Source organism: Saccopteryx leptura, chromosome 2 (genome assembly GCF_036850995.1).
Source record: "Saccopteryx leptura isolate mSacLep1 chromosome 2, mSacLep1_pri_phased_curated, whole genome shotgun sequence".
In the NCBI taxonomy this organism is placed as follows: Eukaryota; Metazoa; Chordata; class Mammalia; order Chiroptera; family Emballonuridae; genus Saccopteryx; species Saccopteryx leptura.
This window is the reverse complement of record NC_089504.1, coordinates 236,465,974-236,493,061: the sequence shown is the minus strand read 5'-3', so window position 1 is coordinate 236,493,061 and position 27,088 is coordinate 236,465,974. Positions and strand designations below refer to the sequence as shown.

General features: G+C 46.0%; 1 protein-coding gene across 11 annotated transcripts; it reads right to left on the bottom strand.

Annotated features, from left to right (window-relative positions):
- Nucleotides 1-831: 831 nt before the first annotated feature.
- Nucleotides 832-26,769, bottom strand: DAO (D-amino acid oxidase). 11 transcript variants are annotated; one of them, XM_066370674.1, is made up of 12 exons: nucleotides 26,624-26,769; nucleotides 23,891-24,009; nucleotides 18,001-18,350; nucleotides 16,791-16,905; nucleotides 15,139-15,215; nucleotides 14,457-14,522; nucleotides 13,002-13,056; nucleotides 11,675-11,779; nucleotides 9,804-9,886; nucleotides 8,532-8,649; nucleotides 7,760-7,858; nucleotides 832-5,457 (listed from the first exon to the last, which is right to left on the bottom strand). In XM_066370674.1, the coding sequence occupies exons 3-12, from the start codon at nucleotides 18,240-18,242 to the stop codon at nucleotides 5,326-5,328; spliced, it is 1,092 nt and encodes a 363-aa protein (XP_066226771.1). In that variant the 5' UTR covers nucleotides 18,243-18,350; nucleotides 23,891-24,009; nucleotides 26,624-26,769; the 3' UTR covers nucleotides 832-5,325. The 11 variants fall into 11 exon arrangements, with proteins under 11 accessions (XP_066226771.1, XP_066226770.1, XP_066226777.1 ...); XM_066370673.1 differs by having other exon boundaries at nucleotides 23,891-24,351; nucleotides 26,624-26,756; XM_066370680.1 differs by having other exon boundaries at nucleotides 18,001-18,203; nucleotides 23,891-24,351; nucleotides 26,624-26,756.
- Between the last annotated feature and the right edge of the window lie 319 nt (nucleotides 26,770-27,088).

Below are 27,088 nucleotides of genomic sequence, written 5' to 3'. Positions count from 1 at the left end.
GTTCAAGGTAGCTGGGGTTATATAGTTTCTTTCCCTTACTTCAAATAGCCTCAGCAACACATAAATGACCCTGGTGGTGTTGGCAGTGAGATGAAAGACTATCTTAGGGGGTGGACTTTGAAATAAATATAGACTTTCATTATTTTTAAGTAATATGAAGCAACAGAGAGCCTTGAAGGATGAGATTAAGAGTCTCCCTTAGTTACTGATAATACACATCAAAGGAGGAATACCTTGAGCTGCAAACAGTAAAACTAGTCATAGTAGTTTAAACCATTAAAATGTTAATTGTTCACTTAACAATAAGCCCAGAGTCAGGCAGTTCTAGGAAAGGTTCAGCAGCTCAACAATATCTTCAAAGACCCAATCTTTTTTGCCTTTCTTCTCTGCCAGCTTCTGTATGTTAGCCATTAGAAACCTCACGGCCACAAGATGGCTGCCAAAGTGCCAGGCATCATATCAATGTTCAAAGGAGGTAGAATGGGGAAGGAACAGTCACAAAATGTTTTCCTTCAAATGAGTCTTTTGTTTTTTGGTTAAAAGGGAAGCCCTTTGGCAGAATTACCATTACTTTTATATTGGTCAGATCTGGGTCCCATGCCCATTCCAGCATGAATTCTTCCCTAAGGCTAGGGAAGGAAGGAACTACTTCCTCCAGGATCAAGGGATAGCCACAGCCTCTTGAAACAAAACTGGGATTCTGTTAGCATGGAGGAAGGGAGACAGTGGTGGTTGGATGCAGGAAGGTGGGGAGGAGACTTGGCACAGGGTTCTCACCAAGGCTATTGTGATTGCAAGGAATTGGACTCAGGTTCATTTAAATTAAGAAGTACAGTTTTATTATAAGGCTGGGGTTAGTGGTTGATTTCCCACAGGGGATATCCAGGGAATATAAAAGAGTGAAACAGTGGTACAAGGAGAAGCAGAAAAAGGGGAGGACAGTGGCAAGTACGGAGCACAGGCCCTGTCCAGAAAGGTGGCAGCAACTACTCAGTTGTAGCTGATTTTTTTTTCTCGCACAATGAGATCTCTGAGTTTTCAAGACAAGAATCTGGATTTTTACATTGGAGTCAAATCTCCAAATGTTAGTATTTAAAAAGGATCAAACCTTTTTAAATGATGTGTGAGCCCAATAAACTTCATCTACAGGCCAGGTTTGGTTAATGGCTGCCAGTTTGCAGCCTCTGAGAGGTTAGAGAGATCTCAGAAATAAAGTACATACCAGGCTCACACATGGAACAGGGAACTGGGAGGCCTGAGATGGCCCCGTCTCTTGATCTGTGGCCCCCATATTCACTCTTCTCTGTAGAACGGCTTCCTTTTGCCTCTTCGTGGTTGCTGCATATACCTAACTGTGCATATGGCTTCCATTCCTTGTGGTTCAGCTCTGCGAACATATCTGGACTCAGCTGCCCAGGGTCCCACTTTAAATCCTTAAGGGAGGAAGCTGATTGGTCCAATTAAGATGGGTTGGGGTGGTGGGGTCAAGAGATACAAACATGTGGCTCTGGCCTGCTCTGCCAGCATAGTGGCTCAATGGCCAGTATGCCTGGAACCCACACTGACACATATGTAAATTCTCAAGCCCGTTCATTGTAACTATCATGGGTCATGTCCTGGCATGTGGTCAGCATGTGTGGAGTCTCCACCATGCATCAAGCATGATATTCAACGCTGAGGATGCAATAAATAGTAAGACATGGTCCTTATCTTCATGCATTCATAGTGTAGGGGGGGATGCAGGCATGCACAGGTCACTGAGATACCATGTGATATGGGCATAGATGGAAGGATGCGGAGTGTGGTGGGAGGCCCTGAGCCTCTGGAACATCCCGAGGCCCCTTCTGACTCCTCAAAGACTCAGTGGTTTTGGTCAGAGTCACTGGTAGTTCTTTACTGTATTCTGATTCTTTGACATTTCGACAACCAAATACATCACTCGGTTAACCAAGAATATCTGATGATGCACCATTTCAAATGTCTCTACCCCCACCATGCCAGAGGACAGAGTGCTTTCTAAATTAATCAGTAACAGAATTATTCCATTTACAATAGCATCAAAAAGAATAAGACACATAGGAATAAATGTAACAAAAGGGGTGTAAGGTTTTTACAAAGTACAAAACATTGCTGAAAGAAATTGAAGGTCTAAATATTCCAGGGTCGTGGACCAGCAGACTTAAAATTGTGAAACTGTCAATCAATACTCCCCAAATTGAGCTATAAATTCAATCCAATCTCTATCAAAATCTCAGCTGGTGTTTTATGCAGAAATTGGCAAGCTGACTGTAAAATTCATATGGTAATACAAAGGACCCAGAATTGCAAAAAAATAAAATAAATAATAATAACATATATTGAAAAAGAAGAATAAAGTTGGAGCACTCACACTTGCTAATTTAAAAACTTACTCTAATGCCACAGTAATTGAGACAGTGTGGTACTAGCATACAGATTTATAGATGAACAGAAAAGAACTGAGTGTCCAAAAATAAACCCCTACACCTATGGTCAGTCAATTAAAATATCAAGACAATTTAATGAGAAAAGATAATTTTTTTCTAAATTCATTAAGTTATCAAGAGTTCATTGAAAACAGTAGCAGATCACCTTCGGGGAAGGAGCAGACACGTGAGGCGAAGGGACAGTGAAATCAAGCGTTGCCACGCCTGAGCTCCATGCACAGAATTTTCCCCATGCTCCTCTGTGCTGAATTTCAGGACAGAATCAAGAGGGAGTCATATTGCCAAGAGGTCCCTACCACTTACAAAAAGAACAGGATCGTCACTCTGGGTCTGAATGTGAACTTCACTAGCCCCCTACATTTTTATGAGTTCACCAAGTTTAGTCTTAGAGGGGCCCTGATGACAACTAACCTTGACCAGTAGGGGTCGCTCTACCTGAGGAATTTTAGGTTGGCTGAAGAAATAAATAGTCAAAAAACTAAATGTTGTGTTCCACTCCCAGCTTCAGGAAGTGCTCCCCGCCCCACCCGTGAGCCTTGTGAGAGTCTCCTACACTTGGCTCTGAGGAGGAGATATCTGGTGTTTGTGGAGAGAGTTGGGGAAGCAGTCCAACTGTTTGCTTTATTTCTCTACTGCCACCATGCCTGGATTCAGTGTTGTGTGATGATTGAAAGTGAGGCACTAGAATTATATAATTTCTGGCCCTGAGCCTCCATTCTATCCATTTCCTGCTGTTGACCTCATACTGCTTTTCTGTGCCTTGGTCTTCTTACCTATGAAATGGGAATAATAGCTATTTCACTAGAGGGGTGGGGGGAGGCAGAAGGCTTGTGAGGATTAAATAAGTAATGTGTGCAAGAGTTTAGCATCAAGCCTGGTACCCAGTTAGAATGCAACAACTTTTAGTTATATAAGCATTATAATTAGGCCGTGGCTGGGTGACTAACTGGAGAGAGCATCATCCCAGGGCACCAAGATTACAGGTTAGATCCCTGGTCAGGGCATATACGAGAAGCAACCAATGAATGCACAACTAAATGGAACTAAGTGGAATGAATTGATGCTTTTCTCTCTCTCTCTCTCAAATCAATGGAAAAAAATATTTTAAATAATTAATAATTACATATGCTCCTCAACTTGTGATGGGGTTATATACAGATAAACCCAGCATAAGTTGAAATTATCATAACCCCAAAACACATTTAAGTCACCTAGCCTATTTAAAATAGAGCTAGTCTTAGCCTATTTTAAACATGCTCAGAACACTGCTGTTAGCCTACAGTAGGGCAAAGTCATCCAACACAAAGCCCTTTTTACAGTAACGTGTTGAACATCTCATGTAATTTGTCATGCGTATTGCTTTTACGCCATTGTAAGGTTGAAAAATCCTAAGTTAAATTATCATTAAGTCAGGGACTGTCATTGTCATTATTAGAGGAACTCTTCCTGAGATCTTGGCTCTGACCCTGCTAAGCCTAGGGCTGGCCCACATCATAGCACAGTGGTCCCCAACCTTTTTTGGGCCATGGACCGGTTTAATGTCAGAAAATATTTTCACGGACCGGCCTTTAGAGTGGGACGGATAAATGCACAAAATAAAATTATGTGACCGGCGTAAAAACTGTTATTTTTAAATACAATTGTCGAACTTACAAGTCAAGCGTCAAAAGTGAGTCTTAGACGGATGTAACAGAGGGAATCTGGTCATTTTTTAAAAATAAAACATCGTTCAGACTTAAATATAAATAAAACGGAAGTAATGTAAGTTATTTATTCTTTCTCTGTGGACTGGTACCAAATGGCCCACGGACCAGTACCGGTCTGCTGCCCGGGGGTTGGAGACCACTGTCATAGCAGATACTTCATGAAGAACCTATCAGGTGAGACAATTCAGGAAGAAACAGTAAGGGCATAAACACAGCATGACACAGGGCAGGCGAGACTTCATTGTAGCACATGGGGTGCCACTGAGCCCAGGTGAAAATTCAACTTCAGAAGCTTAATGGAGATACTTAGGGATGAAGATGCTAATATGACTTCTAGGCTTATTTAAGACTTTCAGAAACATTTGGAATCCTGTTTGCCATCTCAGAGGGTACCAGCCAGAAGATAAAGAGAGATATTGCATCTGCTCCCCAAACAAAGAGTATACTTGGTGAGTTTATTCTCTATGAAGGGGTTTCTTACGGGCCGACCCCTCCAGTGGCCCCTTCTCAAGGGTTACTTGGTACCTCTGGGATCACTCAGTGGGACGCGGATGCCATCTGGGATCCTGGATGTGGAACGGGCATCATGTGTTGCTAGTTTCATGAGTCATCTCTTCTACCTCCTCTACACTCCAGTTCTACATATAACTAACTTCCTACAAATTCTATTCCAGCATTCCCTCAAGTTCATTCTGCAGCATTAGCTCTCTGGGCAAAAGGTTTCCATAGCCAGCTAGGTTTAGGAAGACTGGATTAAACATCAGACAAGTATGTATATCTTCGCGGCAGCACTTTTCAGATCCTTTAAATACTAGTGCGACTTGTCATCAAGTTACTTAACCTCAACTACCTCAGTTTTCCGTTCACCTCTTTGATTTTCTGAGCCTTTCCTTTCTTCTGAGGACTCTTGGAATAAGTTTTCACAATGTCAGTCCCAGAGAGAGTGGACAGACCTTAGTGATCAAAGTGTGCCCAGCTGGGGCCGGACTCATCTCCAGGAATTGACCTTGTGATTCCCTCTCACTGTGTGCTCTCCTGTGGACAGGAGCCAAGGGCGGGGTGGGGATAAGCTATGGCTTAGAAAGGAGCACATTGATTAGTTGGCAAAAAAAAGCAGAAAGTCCTTGTGGGGAAGGTCGTGCTCACTGGTATCTTCACAGGTGTGGTGGTGGCATTCTGAGCAACTTCCTTTCTTCCAGGACCTTCCCAAAGAGCTTGGCTGCTTCTAGGGCACAGCCCCAGTGGATGGTGAGCCCGTAGCCTCCGTGGCCATAGTTGTGGATAACCTGAGAGAAGCAAGAGAGAACATGTCCTGGTCTGCCCTGAAAGATTCAGAAGTAAGCCCTGGCCAGGTAGTTCAATTGGATAGAGCAGGGATAGTCAACCTTTTTATACATACAGCCCACTTCTGTATCTCTGTTAGTAGTAAAATTTGCTAACCTCCCACCTGTTCCACAGTAATGGTGATTTATAAAGTAGGGAAGTAACTTTACTTTATAAAATTTATAAAGCAGAGTTACAGCAAATTAAAACATAGAATAATAATTACTTACCAAGTACTTTAGGTCGGATTTTTGCTAAGTTTGGCAGAATAAATCTTTATAAAACAACTTACTATAGTTAAATCTATCTTTTTATTTATACTTTGGTTGCTCCGCTACCGCCCACCATGAACACTGGAATGCCCACTAGTGGGCGGTAGGGTCCAGGTTGACTACCAATGGGATAGAGCATTGTCATTGTCCCGATATGCCAAGGTTGCAGGTTCAATCCCTTGTCAGGGCACAGAAAAAAATGAACTAAAAATGCATAAATAAGTGGAACAACAAATTGATGTTTCTTTCTCTGTCTCTCTCCTTTCATTTCTCTCTAAAATCAATTAAAAAATAAAAATAAGATTTAGAAGCTTTCTGAAGAGTCCTGTGCATAGCCAGATGACACAGAGACTCTTCTCAGGACCCTGGTGGGAGGGTGGGGCCCCTGGGAACAGTAGTAAAGGAATTGTTTGGGGACCTTCAGATTGGCACCCTAGATTCCCCTTCTACTTAGGAGATGAACCTGCTTTATACACTCACTACAGGTGGTGTAGAATCACCTAGAACAGGGGTCGGGAACCTTTTCGGCTGAGAGAGCCATGAACGCCACATATTTTAAAATGTAATTCTGTGAGAGCCATACAACGACCTGTGTACATTAAGCATTATCCAATAAAAATTTGGTGTTGAGCCTGACCAGGTGGTGGCGCAGTGGATAGAGTGTCGGACTGGGATGCGGAAGGACCCAGGTTCGAGACCCCGAGGTCGCCAGCTTGAGCAAAGAGCTCACCAGTTTGGACTCAAGGTCGCTGGCTCCAGCAGAGGGTTACTCAGTCTGCTGAAGGCCCACGGTCAAGGCACATGTGAGAAAGCAATCAATGAACAACTAAGAAGTCGCAACGCGCAACAAGAAACTGATGATTGATGCTTCTCATCTCTCTCCGTTCCTGTCTGTCCCTGTCTCACTGCCTCTGTAAAAAAAAAAAAAAAAAAAAAAAAAATTTGGTGTTGTCCCGGAGGACAGCTGTGATTAGCTCCAGCCACCCACAACCATGAACATGAGCGGTAGGAAATGAATGGATTGTAATACATGAGAATGTTTTATATTTTTAAAATTATTATTTTTTTTTATTAAAGATTTGTCTGTGAGCCAGATGCAGCCATCAAAAGAGCCACATCTGGCTTGTGAGCCATAGGTTCCCGACCCCCGACCTAGAACTTGAAGTCAGAGATTCTCCCCTCACACGCATCAAATTGTTTGAGGTTCTCTAAATCACCTTCCTCATTCTCATCCCGCTCCAGACTGCTGAACTTCCTGTGTGAAGAGACGACTCTTCTACCCCCTCAGTAGGAAAGGAAACCAGGGGCACCCGAGTGGACTCTGAGTATGTCCTAATTTATCCTGGAGACAGGGGCAAGATCATGGGGCCTTTCACAAAGCTAGAAAGTTGAAAACTATGACTCTCCCATCTATACCTACACACAGCCAGGATAAGAACAGAAGGATCACCTAGATAGGGAGGATTGCTTTTCTGATGAGATCCCAACTGCCACCCACTCAGGTCAGTGCCTTTATTCCAGGACAACATCTCCCACCATTTCAATAAGACCAGTTCCTACCCCCATGAGAGAGGACATGAGTGGGGACCCCAGGGAGAGAATGGAACAGTCACAAATCTGGGACATCTGGGAAACTGAGATGGAGTCCCTCACCAGTGGTCTGATTTAGGTGAGTGACTCTACCACATGGAGCCCCGGTTTGCTCATTGGAAGCATGGGGAGAACAGCCTCTACCACAAAGAGCTGTAGGGGAGATTCCATACGGTTGTTTGTGTCATGGGCACAAAGCAGATGTTCCATAAGTGCCCATTTCCTTCTATTTGACCACTGCTTTAGCAAACCAAGGCACTGTCCTCTACACAACCTTGAGCAGGTCCTTTATCATCATTGAACCTCAGTTTCCCCATTTGTAGAGGAGGGGATATTAGCCAAAAGTGCCAAGAGCTTTCTTAGGAGTGGGGAGGGCATTGCTTTCCTTGCCAGCAGGGCACACCTCTGTATTCGAAGATCCAACGCGAAGCTGTTCCCTTTCTAGCCGAATCTGGGGGCGTACTGGTCGGAAGCCAGTCCACTCAGCAACGATTTTGGCATCCTGGAAAGAAAAGTGTTAGGAATTCATCTCTGGATTATTTTTTCTGCTGCCAACTTTAGATAATAGATAGTTCGCTTTTGGGACCTCACTATCATTGCCACCCCCCTTAACACCATCATGGTCTGTTTTATTCATCACCACCACCATCATCGCCATCTTTGTCAACCACCAACATCCTCACTATCACTAGTCACCACCAGTTCAATCAGCTACCCCATCTTCACCAACCACCACCACCGCCAGTCATCTCCGGGGTATTATCAAGAGTCACCACCTCAATACCACCCTTAGCGTTTTCATCACCATGGATACCAACCACTATCTCCACCCACTCACCACACCCTCATCACCATCAGGATTGTCATCGCCACCCGCAGGCAAATGTGAAAACTGAGATTTCTACAACAAATACATCTGCTCCTTGTGAACACAGACTAAGCTGCTTTGAGGATGTTGGCTCAAGAGAGAACAACTCTCTTAATCATGGCCATATAGGTGTCATCAGCCCAAGCAGGATTTCCCTGTATATTATCACATTCTGGTGTATTCTACAGACTCTTGCTGGAGTCAGTTTGCCCCATTATGGCATGGCGGAATCTTCCCATCCTCAGTGTCCTCATGATCAAGCTGCCAGGATCCCGGTCTAGCCGAGGGATGCCTCTCCCCACCTTACCTTTAGTGTGGGCTCCAGTCTGCAGCAGCCTTCCCAAATGGAGTTGTGGTCTTGAATATTGTTTACCTCGCTCCAGTTCCCCAGTTGGAAAATGCCTCCAAGAGTCACTTCTTGGATCCTTTGTAAAAGTAAGGAGGGTCAAGGATGAAAGAAAACGAAGCCTTTGAGATGAATGGGCGGTCATCACCATGCTAACCCTCACCACTATCACTACCTAAGTCACTACCACCATCAACACTGTCATCCCTGCTCACAATACCATCAACACCACGCAGTCGCCATGGTCGTCACCACCAGTCACCATCACCATTAACATCACCGTTAATGTTGTCATCTCTTCTAGTGTACAGCATGGAGACTATAGTTAACAATACCATATTATACCCTTGAAAATAGCTAAGAGAGTAGATCTGAAATGTTCTTGCCACACACAAAAAATGTAATTATGTGAGGCAATGGATGTGTTAATTTAACCTCATTGAGGTAATCATTTCACAATATATACATATACTAAATCACTGTATACATTTTAAATGAACACAATGTTATGTGTTTATTATATTTCAATAAAGCTGGAAAAAATATTGTCATATCCATCAACATTATTTTCACTACTTCCTTCCTGTTACCATTAAGATGTCATCACCATCAATCCCAGTCACCATTTGTACCACCATCATTAGCCAGTGATAATGTCATCTCCCCTCATACCATTAACATCACCATTGAGACAGTCCAAACAGGCACATCAACATGCCTTTGACACCATTGTCTCTGCCACTCTATTAACATTACTATTGATACTATCATCTCCATCAGCACCGCCCACTGCCACCAATCCCAGTCACCACCATCATCAACATTGATCTCCTCACCAATCACAAAACTATCTTTACTACCACTATTTTACTATCAACAATACTGTCATCCCATCAACACCACCACCATATTCACTAACATCATCTATGGTTAATATCACCATCAACTCCAATCACTGTTCCCACCACCATTCCTATTACTGACACCACTCCTAGTGTCACTGCCATCACATCTTTGTCTCTAGCATCACAGTCATCCAAAAGCATGTTCACAATAGAGTCCAATTAAGCCTGAGTCCTGCCTTCCCAGGCAGGTAATGACTCAAGTACACTTAAAAAAGAAAACTGGAAGAAAAAATCTGAAGGAACTAAGAGAGGGGCCTGGGGTGGGCAGCAGGGGCGTATCGAGGGCATAATCATGTTCCCTTTTCTGCCTACGATGTCAGATTTTCACCCTGGGATGATGTACGGGGACTTGTAGATGCCTCTGTCTGAGTCATGGGTGACAATGAAGTGTTTCATCCAAGGAGCATCCACCTGTTGATAGAGGATGGAGAAGTCTCATCAGGGGATCTGGGTCAGCAGGGATTCCCTGCCATGCTCCCCAACAAGACCAGATGTTCTGGGAAGAGTGGCAAATTCTTTAACCATCCCAGGACACCCTGTCACCAGCATGCTCCTGACTGCTTGCTCTCACAGGACGAGCACCCCGAAGGAGAGCCAACCTGTTTCCTGAAGCATCGCACATTTTCTCCCACTTGTGCACAGAAAAGCGCAGCACCCATGTGCAAATGCATACACATACTAGTTCACCTCAAGAACACACATGCCCAACCCCACACACCTATACACCTATGAATGCACACATGTACATTCACAATGAAGTATGCCTCACGTACATGCACACGCATGCAGGGAGAAGCGACATGGACCGATGTTTATATCCAGGCTCTTAACCCATGTTGCCTGAGCCTGACCAGGTGGTGGTGCAGTGGATAGAGCGTCGGACTGGGATGCAGAGGACCCAGGTTTGAGACCCTGAGGTCACCAGCTTAGCGCGGGCTCATCTGGCTTGAGCAACAAGCTCACCAGGTTGGACCCAAGGTCGCTGGCTTGAGCAAGGGATTACTTGGTCTGCTGAAGGCCCACGGTCAAGGCACATATGAGAAAGCAATCAATGAACAACTAAGGTGTCATAACAAAAAACTGATGATTGATGCTTCTCATCTCTCTCTGTTCCTGTCTGTCTGTCCCTATCTCTCTCTCCCTCTCTGGCTCTCTGTCTCTGTAAAAACAAAACAAAAATACCATGTTGCCTGAGTTCTAATCCCAACTCCACCACTTATTACTGTGTGAACGCATCCATACATGTGACTCCCACATAACACAAATATATAGACACATGCTTTGTTATTAAGAAGACACCTCACAGCGGTAGAGCGTCGGCCTAGTGTGCGGAGGACCCAGGTTCGATTCCCGGCCAGGGCACACAGGAGAAGCGCCCATTTGCTTCTCCACCCCCTCCGCTGCGCTTTCCTCTCTGTCTCTCTCTTCCCCTCCCGCAGCCAAGGCTCCATTGGAGCAAAGATGGCCCGGGCGCTGGGGATGGCTCTGTGGCCTCTGCCTCAGGCGCTAAAGTGGCTCTGGTTGCAACATGGCGACGCCCAGGATGGGCAGAGCATCGCCCCCTGGTGGGCAGAGCATCGCCCCTGGTGGGCGTGCCGGGTGGATCCCGGTCGGGCGCATGCGGGAGTCTGTCTGACTATCTCTCCCTGTTTCCAGCTTCAGAAAAATGAAAAAAAAAAAAAAAAAGAAGACACCTCAAAAGAGAATGTTTGGGAGGGTTGTGTTGTGTTGGTCTTTCTTGTTTCTTTAACACAGGGGTCTCCAAACTACAGCCCGCGGGCCACATGTGGCCCCCTGACGCCATTTATCTGGCCCCCGCCGCACTTCTGGAAGGGGCACCTCTTTCATAGGTGGTCAGTGGAGGAGCATAGTTCCCATTGAAATACTGGTCAGTTTGTTGATTTAAATTTACTTGTTTGTTATTTTAAATATTGTATTTCTTCCTGTTTTGTTTTTTTACTTTAAAATAAGATATGTGCAGTGTGCATAGGGATTTGTTCATAGTTTTTTTTTATAGTCCAGCCCTCCAACGGTCTGAGGGACGGTGAACTGGCTCCCTGTGTAAAAAGTTTGGGGACCCCTGCTTTAACATGTAATTCCTCTAACAGGTGTCTCTGATGCATCCTCCATCTTTGGAGATGAAATAAACAGGCAGCTACAATCATCCTAGCAACAAAAGTCAGAGGTCTCACCACTCACCTTAATGATCTGCCCTCGGCCTGGCTGCAGCAGAGGATCTGGCTGCAGCGTACCAGCCCACACACCAGTGCAGTTGATAATTATGTCGGCGCCTCCTCTTGCCACCTAGCAGCAACCGATAGGGCGCATGGGGTGGGAGGGGGTAAGGACCCTGGGGACCCCCCCCCCGCTCCCTACTTTCCCCTTCTTCCACCTCTCAGCTCTCAGTGGTGGAGGCTTGGGGAAGAATTCATGGGCTTGGCTCCAAATGTCTGCTCTGCCACTTACCTGCTGTGTGATCTCAGTAATGTCCCATCACCTCAAGGCTCAGCTGCCTTAGCTATAAAATGGGGTTGGCAATGCACACCCCCAGGCTCCTGGGAGGATCCAGCATGACTCTGGGTGTACAAGTGCTTAGAAAGAGGAGACTTTCTTGGAACCTTCCAGAAAAAGTCAGAAAGCAAGCAGAGAGAGTTTTCTTTCTCCTTCTGACTCTTTTCTATTTAATTTTCTTGCCTTCTACTCTGCCAAGACCTCTGCAGAAGGCATCTTGGACCTCTAGTCCTGGGCATGTATGGGAGACTCAATAGATTCAGGATGTAGCCTGATGGGCACCCAGACTGCCAACCCAGCCCCGTAGCCCTCACAGGTCAGCCATGGGACACACACATTGCAAGACTCTATTATTGTTCATGAGCCAGTGTTTGCTACCCTGGACCGTCATGTCCTTGGGAATGAGGGCTGTGTCTGAGTCAACTGTATTTCCCAAGTGCCCATCAGGGCTGGCCCCAGAGCGGCCGCTTAGAGAATGTGAGTAACTGCATGTACTGAGTGCCCCCCACATGCCAAGCATTATTCTAGCTGCTGGGGCTGCATGAAGTCATAGAACAAAGTTCCTGGTGCATAGCCAGTGCCTGAAGATGGCAGCTGCTATTGTCATTATTATCAATGGTGATGTCACTCTGGAGGTGAGTCAGTCGGGAACCTTGATTTTGCAGAAACGTCAACGCAGATGTTGGTAGGAGGCAATCCAAGTGTCTGGAACCTGGGGGTGGGGTGCATCTGGTACTGGGAAGAGGCAGCCAGCTCTCTGGCACTAAAACTCATTGAAGCTTAAACGCAGATCAGCTGCTAATGACCACCATTGTCCCTCTGTCCCCTTACGTCTGCCACCAATATCAAGGCAAAATACAAGTCTTTCTGGAACTGACGAAAGCTTAGATTCTGGGATAGGTCTCAAGGGGGCCCTGGAAGGCTGAGAAGGGGGCCCCCAACTCAGCAACAGAAAGAAAAGGCCTCTCTCTTCTCCTCCCTCCCACACCCAGCCCTTCCCAGCCCTGCAGCTCACCTCCTCAAAAGACTCCACCTTCCGCTGGAAGAACTTCACTCCCTTCTCAGTTAACCTGGATGATCAGACACATGAAAAGCCTCATCGTTCAATTCTCTATCCTATCTCTCTGAGAGGATGGCATGGGGACATTTCTCAAAGAACTTCCATCCCACAGGATGCTCCTGGAGAAAATCAGTTCATAAGCACCTTGCCACATTAGTGGACCATGAAATGTCCCTTGGGAAACCTGAGATGGTCCAAGCTCCTCATCGGGTAGATAGAGATGGGAGAAAGACCTTGCTGAGGGTCAGACAGTGAGTCGGTGACAGGACTGGGATTCAAACCCAGGCCTCTTAGTGGAAACCCCCCCCCCACCACCACATTGTTTGTACTATGAAAGGCAGTGAGGTGCAGGGTGCAGGATGGGCAGGGTAGGACCAATGCCAAATGCCTCTTTGCCAGAAGCAGAGCATGCTGAGGCAGGTGGGCTGTGGACCCTCAATCCTCCCTCTAAGTGTTCCAGCAGAAAAATATTTGTTCCTATTAGAAATATAGTAGAAACATCAAAAGAAAAAATAAACCATATTAAGGCTGAAACATTAACTTAGGACTATTTTATCTACACAATTTCCTCAAGATAGAAAAACTGGAAGCATTTATTCCAGGAAGAGGCTAGATGGGAGTTATTAAGCACCCCAAGGTTAGAAGAAATAACCAAGTTTTAGCACAACAGTTCAAAAATCTGGCTGATCACGAGAATCACTCAGGGAACTTGCTAAAACACAAATTTCTGAGTCCCATCCCAGAGGGTTTGATTCAGTAGGTATGAAGCAGGGTCCTGAAATCTGTGTTTTTAAAAACTCTCCAGGTCACTTGATAAAAGCCACCATCTAGCCCACATTTTAAAAAATCTTAACAAAATAATAATATATAGGAAATAGATGGAATCTTTCTTCATATAAATATATGTGAAATAAATATAAATATATCTCTCAAGCTAATGTTTGCTAACGTAGAACACTACAAGATTCCTGTCAACATCAGGAACAAGAAGGGACATCCACTATCACCTGTATTAATTAACATTGTTCTGGAGGTACTGGCCACAACACGTAGACAAGAAAAAAAGTAAGGTATAAAAGTAAAAAGCAACTTATGTTTTGTAGATGACGTAAATATACATAGATCCGGAAAACTTAGAAGAACCCACTTAAAGCTATTACACAAATATTACAGATTTGAGTGAGGTCAATAATAAATATCACACATAAAGAGCTGCCCAGGTGGTTCTGTTGCCCAACCAAGCATGAGAACCATCATCTTAGTGCACAAGACCAAGGATAGCTCCCACCATGCCTAAGGTTTAACCCTTGGGGTTGGTCAATACAATGACGAATGCCGTGAACAATCATCTATGACGACCTTGGTCCCTGGAAGGTGCTCTCCTGAAACTAAAGTTGGAGGTGCTCTCACCTTTCAGTCAGCCACAGAAGATACCTCCTCCCCTCCAGAACCAGGCTTGTGTTGAACCAGCCATAGCTAGAGTCACAGCAGAAAAGGTGGGAACAAAGGATCAGAATCAATGCTATATTTGAAGGCTATCAAAGGGAGGTCAGAGCAGTGTTGAATATTACAAGGGGCCCTCAGGGTAAAGACAGGACCACTGGGTGAAGTTAGAGGGGGAAGTGGTTTTTAGCTCAATGCAAAGAGAATTTTTCTATCATACAAACCCATCCCCAACACAGGAATGTGCAAGTGGAGACTGGACATGCATTTGTAAAGGGGATTCAAACATTGGGTGGGGCGAGGAGAAGACCAGAGAGACATTGAGCTGTAGGGAAAAGACTGGATTGGAATCCCATTTTGGTCACTTAGCTGTGTGACCATGGGAAGTAACTTAGCCCCTTCAAAGCTCAGTCTCCTCATCTACTAAAGAGGATAGTGACATGGAGCCTCTGGTCTTGAGATCTGTGATTCCTTAACTCAAGGCCAGGTTTGGGTGGGTGCTTTCTCCCAAGGAGCTGGACAGAGCACTGAGAGACCAAGGTACGAGGGGCTCTAGGCCTAGAATGAGACAGGAAATTTGGTGACTACATCTTCTGTTGCCTCTGGACAGGTCTGTCTGAATTCCCTTTGCCCACGACAGTAACATTACCTGTAATCGGGGAACATGTCCAACTCTCTATGAGTCAGCTTACGAAATCCCAGAACTATGTCCTTCCAGTAAGGGTCCTTCAGAAGAGGGAGAGAACAGGGCACAGAGATGGGCGAAAGTCAGTAATAACGATAACAACAAAAACTATATACTGTTTACTGTGTGTAATACCCTGTTACAAGCATCTTACTTATACCACTCTATTTAATATTCATAAATCATTGATTTAGATACTATTTTCATCCCCACATAATAGATGGGCCCACTGAGGCTTAGAGAGGTTCAATAACTTGTCTAAGATCACACAGCTAATAAATGGTGGAGCTGAGATCTGAACCCACACAATTTGGCTTCAGAGTTCAAATTCTTAACCATTATGCTATACTAAGGGTAAAAGTAAGACTTGGGGTGCATGATAGGTAAGGGTCAGAAATATTGGAGAGAAAACGGGTGACAGTGAGAGTCACCAAGGGGTGAGAGTGAGAGATAGCAGAACATATAGGGTCAGACATTTTTTTATTATTGATTTTAATTTATTGTGTTTATGTAGATTCTAGTGTTGCCCCGAATGCATCCCTCCTCCCCCGTATTCCCCTCAACATCTCCTTTGCCCCCTCCCGATAGCGCCCTCCCCCCTTCCCTTCAGGTTTATCCCATCCTATCATCCCCTTTCCCCCTGTCCTCATTTCCTCTGGTCCCTTTGATCTCTCCTCTGTCTCAGTTCCGTTCCTCAGTTCACATTGTTCATTGGATTCCTCAAATGAGTGAAGTCATATGATATTTTTCTTTTTCTGCCTGGCTTATTTCACTTAACATAATAGTTTCCAGGTCCATCCTTGTTGTCGCAAAAGGTAAGATTTCCTTCTTTTTCATGGCCCCATAGGGTCAGACAACTTAAATGGAAGTTTCAACCTCACCACTTCAATTCTCTGAGACTCAGTTTTCTCATCTGTGTCATGGAGTTAATAGTCACTCTTGGAAGGTAATAGATAAGATGGGTAATGCTCTTAAAACAGTGCTAAATGTTGACTAAACCTTGGAGAGCTGGCTTGGGATTGCAGACACCCAGCCAAATCACCCCCTGCAAGCAACCTGAGAGCATCCCCCATGTGTTAACAGATTGCCTGGGTTCAAGCCCCAGCTCTGCCACTTTAAAATTTTGTGAGCTCAGGTAAGGTGCTCCATTTTATCTGTAAAAGGAAGATAATAACAGTTACTTCCTGGTTATTGTGAGAATTAATTGAGTCACTATTTATAAAGTCATTAGAACAGGGCCTGGCACATAGTAAGTGCATTAGAAATGGTACCCTGATGGGTGCTTTAGTCTATCTTGATGAAAGGCCCTGGGACCTGCGGGAGCACAGAAGACCTTTTGGCGTCAGCACTACAAGTGCCCACCTCTACAAGACGTGACTAAGTTTTTACCCATACCAATCAAAGGCTAGTCCCTCCATTCATCAGCTTTGGTCTCTGTCAATTTAATAACAAAATTGGCAACAAAAATAATTTTCAAAGCAAAAATAAGATTTAAAGTAAATGTGGTTTGGACATAGAAGTCTTTTGCCTTCAAGACTCACTACTCCCCAGACTTGAGGCCCCGGCCCTGGTATGGGATCAAAGCTCTGCCCCATGGTCCAGGACTCCTCACTCACCGGAACAGCTTCACAGAAGAGGTTGTAGCCTGAGGTTACAGCCAGGCCCATGTTCGCAGCATTGGGAGAGTGGATGTGGCTCAGGAGATAGTCGAAAGTCTGCTGGTTCCATTGCCTGGAAGGATTCCCCAAAGTCTCATCACGTAATTCCCTGAGCTGGGTAAGACACCTCTGAGGGTCAGCTTGCACAGGACTGTGACCAGGCTGCTGGTGGGGATGTGTCTAAATCTAGAAATCCATTGCACTCCATTCCAAATGTCTACAAATTTTTCCCCTCCCTAAACTTTCCAATATTTCCCCATTCATAGAATAGAGAAGAGGGAAACAAAGGATGCTCCGTTACAACCATTTGGAGGCTATCTTCAGCCTGGGCAGCTTGGGGTCACCGAGTTACCAAGTTTAAATGAGGGTTTTGACCTGCTTTGGGGACGGTGAGCCACGTGGTTCAGGCTCCCTCTGGGCACCTCCCTTACTGCTCCCCTCCCTCCACTGTAAACACCCACTTACACTCCCAAATGCTTTCCTCTTCTCCCTGGGCACAGTTCAACTACATTTCCAGACTCCCTTGCAGTTAGGTGTGGCTGTGTGACTGCGTTCTAGCCAATGGATCCTAAAGACTGTGCACACATGGCCCTCAGGCTATGCTCCTTGCACAGGGGCTGGCCCATGAGAATGGCAACATTGGAAGCCCCGAGGAGGATAACAGAGCCACGAGATGGAAAAGAGCCTGATCCCTCAATTGTCACCCACTGACCAGAAGCATTGGTTGTGGAATTTGTGGGAAGTAAGAATAAAACTTCTGTTTGAGCTGTTATTCATCTGATGCTTCCTGTTTTGAAGCAGCTGGAGACTTCAAAGCATGATGACCTTTGCAACTTCTTTGGTAAGCCCGAGCATTGATCCACCCACTTAGAAGTATTCCTGATTCACTGACGCCTATGGCTTTGACAGCCATCTGATTCAGGGGAGGGATGGAGACAAAGCCTCCTCCACCTATCTCACACACATCTCTTCTATCACTGCTAGGATCAAATGGAGCATCTGTCTGGCACATAAGAGGGTGTTAATATTTATTATTTTCTTCACATCATGCCAGGCCATAGCCTCCACAAAAGGCTTGTAATTGGTGACAGGGACCCCGAGAGAGGGCATCCCCTCTGCAGATTCAGCTCCTCTGACTGCCCGGCCACCTTCTGGGGCCCTCACTCACGCCTCCTGGGGGTTGCTGGAGTCAGAGGGGTAGGGCTGCCAGAGGCCAGCGGCCACGTCAGTGTTGGTGAGCGGGGTGAAGCGGTCCGCATAGACCCTCACATCCAGCGACTGCAGGACTGAGTGGAAGCGCTCATGGATGCAGAGGGCGGTGGACAGCCCAATGACGCCTGCTCCAATCACTACGACACGCATTGTGCCCGCCTGCAAGAAGGAAGGGTAGAGGAGTGCCATCGCCACCATCACCACTATCACCACCGTCCCCTGAAGGTTTAGAACAGGGGTCGGGAACCTATGGCTCGCGAGCCAGATGTGGCTCTTTTGATGGCTGCATCTGGCTCGCAGACAAATCTTTAATGAAAAAATAATAACGTTAAAAATATAAAACATTCTCACATATTACAATCTATTCATTTCCTACCGCTCATGCTCATGGTTGCAGGTGGCTGGAGCCAATTACAGCTGTCCTCCAGGACAACACCAAATTTTTATTGGATAATGTGTAACATACACGTCGTTGTATGGCTCTCACGGAATTACATTTTAAAATATGTGGCGTTCATGGCTCTCTCAGCCAAAAAGGTTCCCGACCCCTGGTTTAGAAAGTGCCAGACACCGCCAAACACTTTTAATACTTGATCCTCTCAGTGACCCTCACACAGGAAAAACCTGAGGCACGGAGAGGCAAAGCAACTTGCCCACGGTCACACAGCTTGGATAAGCCTCCCCAAATACACTGTCTCCTTCTGAGAAGAGGAAAAGGCCTAGCAGTGTACTTGGCCAGCTCTAATGGTTAGGACAGGGGCTCTGGCTTCATATCTCATCTCCATTGACCTTGAGCGAGAAGTTTCATAAACCTCAATTTCTTCTTCTGAAAAATGAGGAACTTAACTCATGCCTCAGAGAGAAGATGGAAGATTTATCAAGATGGCAACTGTAAAAAGCTTAACCCACATCTAGTACAAAAGAAGAGACTTGCTGGCCCTGGCTGGTTGGCTCAGCGGTGGAGCGGTGGCCTGGCGTGCGGGGTACCCGGGTTCGATTCCCGGCCAGGGCACATAGGAGAAGCGCCCATTTGCTTCTCCACCCCCCCCCCTCCTTCCTCTCTGTCTCTCTCTTCCCCTCCCGCAGCCGAGGCTCCATTGGAGTGGGGATGGCCCGGGCACTGGGGATGGCTCCTTGGCCTCTGCCCCAGGCGCTGGAGTGGCTCTGGTCGTGGCAGAGCGACGCCCCGGAGGGGCAGAGCATCGCCCCTGGTGGGCGTGCCGGTTGGATCCCGGTCGGGCGCATGCGGGAGTCTGACTGTCTCTCCCCGTTTCCAGCTTCAGAAAAATAAGAAAAAAAAAAAGAAGAGACTTGCTGACACTTGTGGTATGCTTGCTGAGTGCCAACCTCAGTGCTAAGTGCTTCCCAACCATCAGTTCCTTTGAGGCTCCCGACATTCCTACAAGCTAGAGACCAGTGTTATTGGCCCCACTTTACAAATGAGGAAACGGGGGCTCAGAAAGGTGAAGTCACTTACCCGAGGTCACAGAGCCAGGAAGTGGTGCTGTTGGGATTTAATTTCAGTTCAAGTAAAGTCACATTCACTCATTGCACACCTACTGTGTGCTGGGCCAGCAGCTAGTGCCTGCAGCTGTGAGCACATCAGAAGCATCAGATGCAATGGCCAGCCTCAGAACTCAGGCGCTTCAGCGCACCCCCCCCCCCCCGCCAGGGCCTGTGTTGGGGTGCTAGGCTGCCTAGGTCCTTGGAAATTTAGAAGGCCCAGCAGCTTTTGACCTTGAAGCTGGTTGAGCGGGCACAGCAGGGAAATATTCTGCCGGCTCCTGCTGAGGCAGAACAAGGGGACATTTGTGCCCAAAAGGGCCAAATTCAACTTTCCCTCCTTTTTACTCACAACTCTCCTCCCACAGACCTTGGCTGCTAGCCTGTGGCCCTGAAGGCAGGACAGTCTCAGTACGGCCTAGTTTTATAAAGGGAGAAATGGCTCCAGCCCACAAGAACTGGACTCTGGTGGGGTTTTGGCAGCTAAGTTGGTGATGGAACCCAAAAACAAAAGGTAGCGTCGCTCCGGGCGATTCTTCTTCCAGAGCTGCCGACCTGAGCTTGGTGCGGAACCCTCTCAAGGACCCCCAGCCTCCTCCTGCAACCTTCTCATTTATAAAATAGGGGTCACCTGATCTCACAGGGTCATCTTGAAGGTTAAATGACCAGCATGGCAACATTTCCTGGCTTCCTGGAAAAGTATCTGGCACAGAGTAGGCCCTCAATATATGGCAGCCTCCTTCTGTCCCCAAGCACTTTGAAAATAACAAAGAAAAGACCATTGGCTATAAAGGAGAAGAGAGGAAGAAGAGAGAGTCAGACCTGTCTTCACTTCGGGCTTGCTGTGTAATTTTGGCTAAGTTACTGCCCCTCTTGGGCTTTCTGACTGTCTCTGCATAACCTCCATGGAGTTGACCACTTTTGTACCTTATCAACAAGAAGGCAGGAATAGAGGGCTTTTCAGTATTTTCTAAATTCCCCATAATGAATCCAGGAGGTGGTACGGCATGGGGAGGTAGAGGTAACAGCCCAGGCTGTGGGTCAGACATGCCCAGGTTCACAGCTGGCTCTGGCACACACCAACTGTGTGACCCTGGACAAGTCACTTGACTTGACTGAGCAAGGTTGATCAGCCTCCCTGACATCCCAGGACTGAGGGTGTCCCCAGGATGTGGACTCTGAGTGCTAAATCCTAGAGTGTCCTGTAGCAAACCAGAATGAGTTGCTCATTGTCACTGAATCTCAGTTTCCTCTTCTATAAACTTAAATAAATTTTTTTAAAAAATTTATTTGTTGATTTTAGAGAGAGAGGAAAGGAGAGAAAAAGGGAAACAGATTTGCTGTAGCACTTATTGTTTGACTCTTGCATGTGCCCTGACTAGGGATTAAACCTGTGACCTTGGTATATTGGGATGATGCTCTGACCAACTGAGCTACCTGTTGAAAGCTCTATAAACTTTTAAGAATTAACAAAGGTCCCTGCCTATTGTTTTCCCAGAAAAAGATCAGCTCCAGGGGAGCAGGAATTTTTGTCCACTGCTCTATACCTAGGGCTTAGAATAGTACCTGGCCCAGAGCAAGGACTCATGAATGAATGAATGAATGAATGAATGAATGGAGTTCTTATGAAGATCAAAAGAGAAAATACTCGTAAAGCACTAGAGAGGTCATAAATGAAACCAATGATTATTATTGTCCCCAGTTTATAGCTGAGGCAGCTGAGGCCAGGAGAGAGCAAGGTTACTTAGAAGTCACAGCAAGAATTGGAAGAAGAGATATGGGTGAACCCAGCTCTGCCTTTTCTAGGGCCCAGTTTTTTCCATCATCACATCATCTAGAAAACCAGTAAAGAACTGAGAAGAAAAAAGAGGTGCTTGTGTAATAGAAGTATGTGAGATGAGAGAAGAGAGTGCTTGAAAACATTTATGAGATTCCTGGGCAGGAAGAGATGTCGAACAGAAGCAGAGCGGACACATGATGCATCTCTGGTAACAAGGCTGGGTAGGCACAGCAAAGCTTCTGGGTAGGCGTGGTGTCACATGCCCAAAAGAAGAGCAAGATTAGGGACTCACTGCAACAACTCTGGAGCCAGCTGGCAAGATAGAGAGACAAGTAACAGCATGGGGCTCAGTTTCTGCAGTGTGTAAAATTCTACAGGTGAGCAAGACATTATCATGCAGAGAGGGAAACTGAGGCCCCACGAAGAGAAGGAAGTCACACATTTGTGAAAAAAAGATTTGTGGGATCTTGAGGGTAAAAGGTCTCTGTGAAGGGCAGCAATAGGTCACATCCAGAAAAGAACTACAATGTGGCCCTGGACGGTTTGCTCAGCGGATAGAACGTCTGCTGGTTGTATGGACGTCCCAGCTTCGATTTCTGGTTGAGGCACAAAGAAGTGATCATCTGCCTCTTTCCCTCTCCCTCTCCCCATTGTCTCCCTCTTGCCCTCCCCCAGCCAGTGGCTCAGTTGGTTTGAGTGTCTGCCTGGGTGCTGAGGATTCAAGCCCCAGACAGCGGTAGCCAGGTGGATCTTGGTCGGGGGCATGCGGGAGTCTGTTTTACTATCTCTCCTCCTCTCACTCAAAAAGAAAAACAAAAACAAAGCAAACAAAAAACAAAACTATAATGTGGAGATAAACAGCAATAGCAGCTGCTAGTTTTTCAACTCCTAGGATTGGATTATGCTGAAAACTTCACATGCATCATCTACCTTAGCCTTCTACCAACCCTCGGGGTTATTGTTATGCCCATTTAACAGAGGAAGCAACTGAGGCTCAGACAGCCAGATGGTGAGAAGCAGAGCCCAGGCTGGCCTGACTCACAAGTAAAAAACCTGAAGGTCAAGTAGGGGAAAAGAAAACTCAATTGTTTCAGGGTCCTATATTGAAAAAAAACAACCCATAAAATACAGCAATTGCAGGAATTTTTATTGTGTTGGTGATAGGCATGGAATTGAAGAGGGAAAATGTGTGTCTTAAATCAATTATCTTAATAAACTGTGTGAATCAAATTTGATATTGATTGTAGCAACTTTGTGTGTGTGCTTCTCTAATTATAATGTCTATGTTATGGTGCAGGAGAGAAAGAATAATTTTGTGCATCTGTCACTTGCCAGACACATGTAGATGCAGTATAGACATCCTCTTACTTAATCCTCTCAACTGCTCTAGAAGGTTCTACAGAGGTGGGACTGAGGTTCTGGGAGAGGGAGCCACTCTCCCACAGTCACACGTCAGCGTTCAGGTCTGCTAGTTTTTAAAACTAAAACTAAGTAAAACTACTTAGGCAGCTGCCAATCAGTTGGCACCGACACCTTCTGCTTGCCTTTCAGCTTCGTATTTCTTTGCTTATAACCTCCCTTGTCCCCAGAAAGGAACCTGAGGCAGCTCATGCCTCTGATGGCTACATGTGCATAGCAAACAATAGGAAAGGCTGTTCTGAAAAAGCCAGCAAGTCACAGATGAGAAGAAACATGATTAGCTCTTCCAGGTTGTGCCATATGGCTACTTCTTATGCAGGTGATATTTTCAGTTTATCTTTAAAATGGAACAGATACTAGCTTTGTCCAGGTAGCTCAGTTGGTTAGAGCATCGTCCTGATATGCCAAGGTTGAGGATTCGATCCCAGGTCAGGGCACATACAAGAAACAACCAATGAATACATAATTAAGTGGAATAAAAAATAGATGTTTCTCTCTCTCTCTCTCCCTTCCTCTAAAATCAATAAATAAGTTTAAAATTTTTTTGAAAATAAAAAAAGTGGAACACATTCTATAAACACTTGACAACCAGGTTACTAGCTCCCTGCCCACAAAATAATTACCATGTATTGAGTACTTGCTATGTGCCCAATTCTGTGTGCTAAACACCTAACATAGGCCTGACCTGTGGTGGCGCAGTGGATAAAGCGTCGACCTGGAAATGCTGAGGTCGCCGGTTCGAAACCCTGGGCTTGCCTGGTCAAGGCACATATGGGAGTTGATACTTCCAGCTCCTCCCCCTTCTCTCTCTCTGTTTCTCTCTCTCCCTCTCTCTCTCTCCTCTATGAAAATGAATAAATAAAATAAAAACTTTAAAAAATATTAAAAAAAACAAAAACAAAAAACACCTAACATAAATCACCTCTTTTAATACTGAAATTAACTCTGCAAAATGTGCATTATGATCCCATCTTCCAGATAAGAAAACTGAGGTTTGGAAAGGCAAAGGTGCTTACCTGAGGTACCTGTTCAACTCCAAGGCTGTCACCAGCCTCAGGCTCTAATGTGGAACCTTTTCTGTTGACACCAGGAGTTCTGCTGTAACCCTTCTCACCCCCCCCCCCCACAAAAAAACCCCACTCACCTGGTGTGTCAAACTTTTGGAGCAAAGCAGCAGCTGCTGTGGTGCAGGGTCCTGTCTCCTGAAGGGAGGATCCTGATTCTGGGGCGTCCTGTCCTCAGCCCTCTGCCTGCCGGCTGGGACTAGAGCCCAGGGTCAAAGTCTGGAGTTATAGTCAGGGCACAGCTTGGCACTGTGCTGCTTACAGGGGTTGGACCCCTGCCAGGCTGTGAGACCTCCCCTCCCCTTGCTCTCAGTCCCTGAAAAGCTGCCTGACTTTTCTGTCTGCTCCCAAGCCCCTGTATACAGGCCTCGACGGCAGGGACGGGGCAGGCGGGGGTTCTTGGAGGGCTGATGGGCACAATGAGATCTGTCTCCTGGGCCAGCTGGAACCGATCCTCTTTTTTTTCTCTTCCTGCTGCCACCCTGGGGGAGGGAAGGGTTGTGCCCTGGCCTGCAGGGTGGGGTGGTCAGCCTGGCAGCCCCTGAGGGGAGAGCAGAGGTACAGCACCAGGGTTCCCGGGCCAGCTGGACAGCCCCGTGTCATTCTGGGACACTGGGGGTATAAGGCCACGAAGAGAGTCAAGGTGACACCTGTTTGGGCCATGAGGATGAGTGGCTCTTTGCTCCATATCCCAGGGACACTAGCAGCAGCATCACCCCAGGTCCCTCCTCTGCTGGGGTGAAACCTGGAGCTGTGATTATTATTATTTTTTTCCATTTTTCTGAAGCTGGAAACAGGGAGAAATAGTCAGACAGACTCCCGCATGCGCCCGACCGGGATCCACCCGGCACGCCCACCATGGGGTGACGCTCTGCCCACCAGGGGGCGATGCTCTGCCCCTCCGGGGCGTCGCCATGTTGCGACCAGAGCCACTCTAGCCTGGGGCAGAGGCTACAGAGCCATCCCCAGCGCCCGGGCCATCCTTGCTCCAATGGAGCCTCGGCTGCGGGAGGGGAAGAGAGAGACAGAGAGGAAAGCGCGGCGGAGGGGTGGAGAAGCAAATGGGCGCTTCTCCTGTGTGCCCTGGCTGGGAATCGAACCCGGGTCCTCCGCACGCTAGGCCGACGCTCTACCACTGAGCCAACCGGCCAGGGCCGCTGTGATTATTAAAGCCCAAAGGTCACCAGGTGCATCACCACATGGATGGGGAGACTGAGGCCCAGAGAGAGAAACCAGCCAGCCCCAGCTGAGGCATACTTGGGTCAGCTTTGAAGGTACCCACCCCTACCTTCAGCATCATCAAATAAAAATGCAAAGACAAAATAAGAAAATGCATGTAAAGTACTTAGTGCATAGTAAATTTTTAATAATTAAAAAAGGATGTGATGAACTGTTTCACTCTATATACTTCTCTATATACTTCTATTTTGTTTTAATATATTTTTTAACAATAGTCATGTATCACTTTTATATCACACAACCTCAGGAAAATTCCTCATGCCTCTAGCTCCTGGTGAAAAGATTTACACGTTAATAAAAGTTAATCAGATATCTTCATGCTCCCCCCAATTCCCATCTTAGCAATGATTTATGTTTTATGAATTTCAATGTGCCAGTTTTAAGTGCTTGAATTATCTCATTTAATCTCACAATAGCCCTATAAACTAGATGCTGTTATTATTTTCTTCCCTTCAATTCAAAAAGTGCTCCCAGTATCCACTAAAGCTCAACATGCATCTATTCTAAAACCCAGCAACCCTAGTGTTATGTATATCCCTAAGAGAAATGACAACAAGCATCAAGCAAGAGGCTTGTATAAGAACATTTATAGCCCCAAAATAGAAACAACAAAATCTCTATCAGCTAGAGAATGGATAAACCAATTGTGGTGTTTTCAGATAATTCACACTGTGGAATATTATACAGCAATGAAAAAGTTAAATACTGCTACAGGCAACAACCTGGATGAATCTCACAGTCATGACGTGGAGCAGAAGAAGCCAGATAGGAAAGAGCCCATATTGCATGGCTCTATATGTGTGAAATTCAAGAAAAGACAAAACTATTTGATGGTGATAGAGGATATGGGGATAGCAAGTGCCTCTGGGGGAGACACTGACCAGGAAGGACCAAAAGGAAATCTAGGATGCTGGAAACATGTGTCTTAATCTGAGTGGTATTCACAAGAGTGTACGTATACATGAAAATGTATCAAGCTGTACATTTAAGATAAATATTGATGTACCTGATACAATTAGAGGGAGGATGAGGAAGAAAGAGGAAAGAAAGAAGAAAGAGAGGGAGGAGGTAAGCAAGAAAGAAGGAAGGAAGAAGAAAGAGAGAAAGAAGAAAGAATTTGCCTACAAGTAGAGGCTCACATTTGAACCTATGTGATGGTTGCCAAATAGAGTAAATAAAAAAACAAGGCACCCTGTATTTTATCCAGTGACCCTCACCTGGGTAGTCTGTACCCAGAGCTGGAGTGCTAGGTCACCACACTAGAGAGCTTAACCAAGTGACAGTAGTGAGGGGTCTCAGGGACCACACAGCAGGGCTGGACATGGCCTGTGGTTTCAGAGATTCCTGCACTGTGTGTAAAGAGCATATTCAGTATTATTATTTAATTTTGGAAAATGAGGTGGAGGGACACCAATTGTTTTCATGATACAAAGTACAGAATATTCTTAGTTATTGGACTAAGTAGAAGATATTCCCCAGGAGAGATATGCAATTTTTTATCTTTATCAGAAGGGGGAATGAGTTTAAAAAAAAAAAAAAAAAAAAGGAAAAGAAAAATCTGAGAAACACTTAACCTGGTGAAATCTTCCTACTTTACAGCTAGGTAAACTGAGGCCCAAAGAGACGAAAGGATGTGCCTTGAGTCCCACAGGAGTATAGGGCCTGCTTGGTGAGGTGATTGCAAGGCCCTTAAAAAACTATTCTGAAGTCCAGAGTTCACTGAACATGCTAGAAGTTCCCTAAATACCTTTGGAAGCAATTTTTGTTTATTTGGCTGAAGTGTTAGGAATCAAGGATCTTTACGACCCAGTGGCTGGTTGATAAACAACGTGGCCTCCTAGCAGCTCTGAAATACACTCAGACCAGGGACCTGGCCAGTTGGCTCTGCAGTAGAGTGTCAGCCTGGCGTGTGGAAGTCTTGGGTTCAATTCCCGGCCAGGGCACACAGGAGAAGCGCCCATCTGCTTCTCTATCCTCCTCCCTCTCCTCCCTCTCCTTCCTCTGTATCTCTCTCTTCCCCTCCTGCAGCCAAGGCTCCA

Coding starts and splice junctions, on each gene's coding strand:
- DAO (XM_066370674.1), bottom strand. CDS start 18,242: ATGGTGGCGATGGCACTCCTCTACCCTTCCTTCTTGCAGGCGGGCACA. Junction 8,650..9,803: donor TCCCCGTACATCATCCCAGG/GTGAAAATCTGA, acceptor ACTTTTACAAAG/GATCCAAGAAGTGACTCTTG. Junction 5,458..7,759: donor TTGGATCTTCGAATACAGAG/GTGTGCCCTGCT, acceptor TGCTTCTCTCAG/GTTATCCACAACTATGGCCA.